General features: G+C 31.2%; 1 protein-coding gene across 1 annotated transcript in view; it reads left to right on the top strand.

The window, feature by feature from the left end:
- Window positions 1-715, top strand: part of LOC111829313 — a 1,759-nt gene extending 1,044 nt beyond the window's left edge. The window contains exons 3-4 of the mRNA XM_023778051.1: window positions 196-351; window positions 470-715. Of these exons, the coding sequence (XP_023633819.1) occupies window positions 196-351; window positions 470-715 (402 nt within the window). The remainder of the gene's footprint in view (window positions 1-195; window positions 352-469) is intronic.
- The last annotated feature ends 222 nt before the right edge of the window (window positions 716-937 follow it).

Raw genomic sequence — 937 nt, 5'->3', positions numbered from 1 at the left:
TAACCGAAAAAGCTAAGGAGAGAAGCAAAAAAGCTTCCAAGAGCCGGATGTCTGACCGAAATGGTTTGGGACCTCATAAGCATCGAGCGGGTTCACGTTCCTATGCCAAAGTTGCTGATCTTTTAGTAAGTGATACTAGTTTAATTTTAATAGTTTTTAAAAGTTTACTATAATGTTTTTGTTTATATTTTATAGAAAGAAAAAACTGAAGCTGCATCATACATAGATGTTCTTCGAGAGACTCACAAAAAACCAGATGGGTCTTTTGTTGATGAGAGGGCGAAGCAGATTAGCGAGGGATATGAGCAAAAGATAGCTGATCTTGAAAATGAAATCGTAGCAATGGAAGAGGTAACTCATGAAAAAAAGAATGAAATGTATTTACAGGTAACATAATAAATTCTTTAAATAGTTTATTGTTTTTCAAATATTCTAAATTGTCTTACTAACAATTTATTATATATTACAGATTGTGGAGGCAACAAATGGTCGTGTGTTTGGTCTAGGAGCTCTTTTCAGTGAACTCTCCATTAAGGGTGGAGTGTCAGCTATCTTTGAAAATAATGTGGAAAATGAGGAGGCTCTTAAACAAAAACTGGAGGAGATTTATGAAGAGAATGAGCAAATCAAAGAGAGGATCAACAAGCTCGAAGGGTTGGAGAAAATGATCCACATATTGATCCCTCATCTATCCACAGCTCGTGCTAACAACTAAGTGTTTGCTTAGTTGTTTTATTTATGCTTATTAAGTTTTTTTCATGGATTTTAGTTTTTAAGAATCGTTGGTTTTCTACTGGTTTTAAATTTATGCATTGCTGGAATAATTATTTGATTATTTAATAAAATAAGTTATTTTCTATTATTATTATTAGAATATATATTAAATAAATATTTATAAATTAATAATTTATGTGCTGAAAAAACATAATATAGTTTC

The sequence above is a fragment of the Capsella rubella genome, unplaced genomic scaffold, assembly GCF_000375325.1.
Source record: "Capsella rubella cultivar Monte Gargano unplaced genomic scaffold, Caprub1_0 scaffold_7, whole genome shotgun sequence".
Lineage (NCBI taxonomy): Eukaryota > Viridiplantae > Streptophyta > Magnoliopsida > Brassicales > Brassicaceae > Capsella > Capsella rubella.
The sequence above is the reverse complement of the archived record's forward strand: the minus strand, read 5'-3'. Positions and strand labels throughout refer to the sequence as shown.